This window comes from Salvelinus sp. IW2-2015, unplaced genomic scaffold (assembly GCF_002910315.2).
Source record: "Salvelinus sp. IW2-2015 unplaced genomic scaffold, ASM291031v2 Un_scaffold3782, whole genome shotgun sequence".
In the NCBI taxonomy this organism is placed as follows: Eukaryota; Metazoa; Chordata; class Actinopteri; order Salmoniformes; family Salmonidae; genus Salvelinus; species Salvelinus sp. IW2-2015.
This window is the reverse complement of record NW_019945056.1, coordinates 26,823-30,270: the sequence shown is the minus strand read 5'-3', so window position 1 is coordinate 30,270 and position 3,448 is coordinate 26,823. Positions and strand designations below refer to the sequence as shown.

Sequence of the window (3,448 nt, the reverse complement as noted above, 5' to 3'; positions counted from 1 at the left end):
ACATCTGACAACCTGGTCTGGTTATCTGTCTGACCTGTCCTGTCTGGTCTGTCTGTCTACACTTGGCCTGCCTTGTCTACCTGCCTGTCTATCTACCTGGTCTACCTGGCCTTGTCTACCTGCCTGTTCCTGTCCTGTCTGTCTAACCTGCCTGTCTGTCTACCTGCCTGTCCTATCTACCTGTCTACGCTGTCTGTCTGTCTACTGTCTAACAGATAGACAGGTAGATAAACAGGCAGGTAGACAGGTAGATAGACAGGCAGGTAGACAGGTAGATAAACAGGCAGGTAGACAGGTAGATAAACAGGCAGGTAGACAGACAGACAGACAGACAGGCAGGTAGACAGATAACCAGACAGGTATGTACAGACAGACAGGTAGACAGTAAGACAGACATGTGTATACAGACAGACATGTGTATACAGACAGACAGGTAGACAGTAAGACAGACAGGTGTATACAGACAGGCAGGTAGAAAGTAAGACAGACAGTTGTATACAGACAGGCAGGTAGACAGTAAGACAGACAGGTGTGTACAGACAGACAGGTAGACAGTAAGACAGACAGGTAGACAGTAAGACAGACAGGTAGACAGTAAGACAGACAGGTAGACAGTAAGACAGACAGGTGTGTACAGACAGACAGGTAGACAGTAAGACAGACAGGTAGACAGTAAGACAGACAGGTGAGTATCTACCTGTGCCCAGTGGTTTCTGAAGACGATCATGCAGGTTTCTGGGTCCACCCCTTTCAGGGACAGTGACGTCTTCCTGTTTCCGTTGGCAACCACAGAGGCCATCATCTTGACTGCTGGACAGGTTGGGCTAAACCATGTCTCGGTGTGGAGTAGGGGATGGCAGGGTGGAAGTGGAGAGAGCAGGGGAGGTACTCCTCACACTCACCCCAGAATCAACAACTTCTCCGGTGCAGGTTGGCACATGGGGGGCCTCAGGAGAGAGAATCAGCAGAAAAAAAACACAAAAACATTGATAACGTTGATATTGGGATAAATAAGTAAGAAAATGTCACTGTTTATCAGGGGTCCTGGGATAAAAAAACACTTAATCTTATACAGTACCAGTCAAAGTTTAGACACGCCTCTTTCCAGGGTTTTTCTTTATTTTTACTATTTATAGAATAATATTGTTGAATAATAGTGATGACAGCAAAACTATGAAATAACACATATGGAATCATGTTTTGTATTTGAGATTCTTCAAAGTAGCCAACCTTTGCCTTGATGACAGCTTTGCACACTCTTGGCATTCTCTCAACCAGCTTCATGAGGTAGTCACCTGGAATGCATTTCAATTAACTTTTAACAAGGCACTCCTGTTAATTTGTGGAATTTCTTTCCTTCTTAATGCGTGGGCCATAGCTACCATGTAGATAACAAGCTTTACCAGGTACCCATAGTACATGTAGAATAAACAAGCTTTTCATGTGCCATACGTACATGTAGATAACAAGGCGTTTTCAGGTTGCCATAGTACATGTAGATAACAAGCTGTTACCAGGTTTGGCCATAGTACATGTAGATAACAAGCTGTTCAGTTGGCCATTAGTACATGTAATATACAAGCTGTGTCCATGGTGGCCATAGTACATGTAGATAAAACAAGCTGTTACAGTTGGCCATAGTACATGTAGATAACAAGCTGTTACCAAGGTGCATAGTACATGTAGATAACAAGCTGTTACCAGGGTGACCAATAGTACATGTAATAACAAGCTGTTACCAGGAGTGCCATAGTACATGTAGATAACAAGCTGTTGTCCATGGGGACCATAGTACATGTAGATAACAAGCTGTTACCAGTGTGCACCAATAGTACATGTAGATAACAAGCTTGTCAGGTGCCATAGTACATGTAGATAACAAGCTGTTGTCAGGTGGCCATAGTACATAGATAACAAGCTGTTGACATGTGGCCATAGTACATGAGATAACAAACTTTGTTCATGGTGGCCATAGTACATGTAGATAACAAGCTGTTGTCATGTGCCATAGTACATGTAGATAACAAGCTGTTGTCAGGGTGGCCATAGTACATTGATAATGATAACAAAGCTGTTCCAGTTGTGGACATCAATGTGCATCCGTGTCCCAGACAGACTGCAGATGTACTGCACTCACCACACACCACACACACACACACACACAACACACACACACACACACACACACACACCACACACACACACACACACACACACACACACACACACACACACACACACACACACACACACCACACACACACACACACACACACACACACAGCACGTTCCTGCAGTGGTGACGGGAGAATCACTTCACAATCCCCTCTCACCATCTGTATGATAATCTGTTGTGTGTGTACAGCGGCAACAGGGCATGGGTTGATTGAGGCTGTCTGAGGGATTTACTAGTCATTTCCTATGTCTCTGATAATCTGCTGTGTGTGTAGTCGTTTCGTGTGTGTGTGTGTGGTGTGTTGTGTGTGTGTGTGTGTGTGTGTGTGTGTGTGTGTGTGTTGTGTGTGTGGGTGTGTGTGTGTGTGTGTGTACGCGCTAAGTACCTAGTAGGATATAGTACATAGTTAGATATAGTACCATAGTAGGATTATAGTACCATATAGGATATATACCAAACAGGATATAGTACCATAGTCAGATATAGTACCATAACAGCATATATAGTACCGTAGAATATATACAGATATAGTACCATAACAGGATATAGTACCATAGTAATATAGTACCATAGAATAGGATATAGTACCATAGTAGGATATAGTACCATAACAGGATATAGTACCATAGTAGGATATAGTACCATAACAGGAGTATAGTACCATAGTAGGATAATAGTACCATAACAGGATATAGTACCATAAAGGATATAGTACCATATAGTATAGTACATATAGTAACCATAACAATATATACCAATAGAATAGCACGTATATAGTAGGATATAGTACCAAAGTACGATATAAACCTCAATGTCAACTGCGTTTATTTTCAGCAAACTTAACATGTGTAAATATGTATGAACATAAGATTCAACAACTGAGACATAAACTGAACAAGTTACACAGACATGTGACTAAAAGAAATGGAATAATGTGTCCCTGACAATGGGGGGTCAAAAATCAAAAGTAACAGTCAGTATCTGGTGTGGCCACAGCTGCATTAAGTACTGCAGTGCATCTCTCTCCTCATGGACTCCACCAGATTTGCCAGTTCTTGCTGTGAGATGTTACCTCACTCTTCCCCAAGCACCTGCAAGTTCCCAGACATTTCTGGGGAATGGCCCTAGCCCTCACCCTCCGATCCAACAGGTCCCAGACGTGCTCAATGGGATTGAGATCCAGGCTCTCCTGGCCATGCAGAACACTGACATTCCTGTATTGCAGGAAAATCACCACAGAACGAGCAGTATGGCTGGTGCATGTCATGCTGG

General features: G+C 43.1%; 1 protein-coding gene across 1 annotated transcript in view; it reads right to left on the bottom strand.

The window, feature by feature from the left end:
• Positions 1-943, bottom strand: part of LOC112076484 (FHF complex subunit HOOK-interacting protein 1A-like) — an 8,029-nt gene extending 7,086 nt beyond the window's left edge. The window contains exon 1 of the mRNA XM_024143250.2: positions 698-943. Coding sequence (XP_023999018.1) covers positions 698-802 — 105 coding nt within the window. The 5' untranslated portion in view covers positions 803-943. The remainder of the gene's footprint in view (positions 1-697) is intronic.
• Positions 944-3,448: the final 2,505 nt, after the last annotated feature.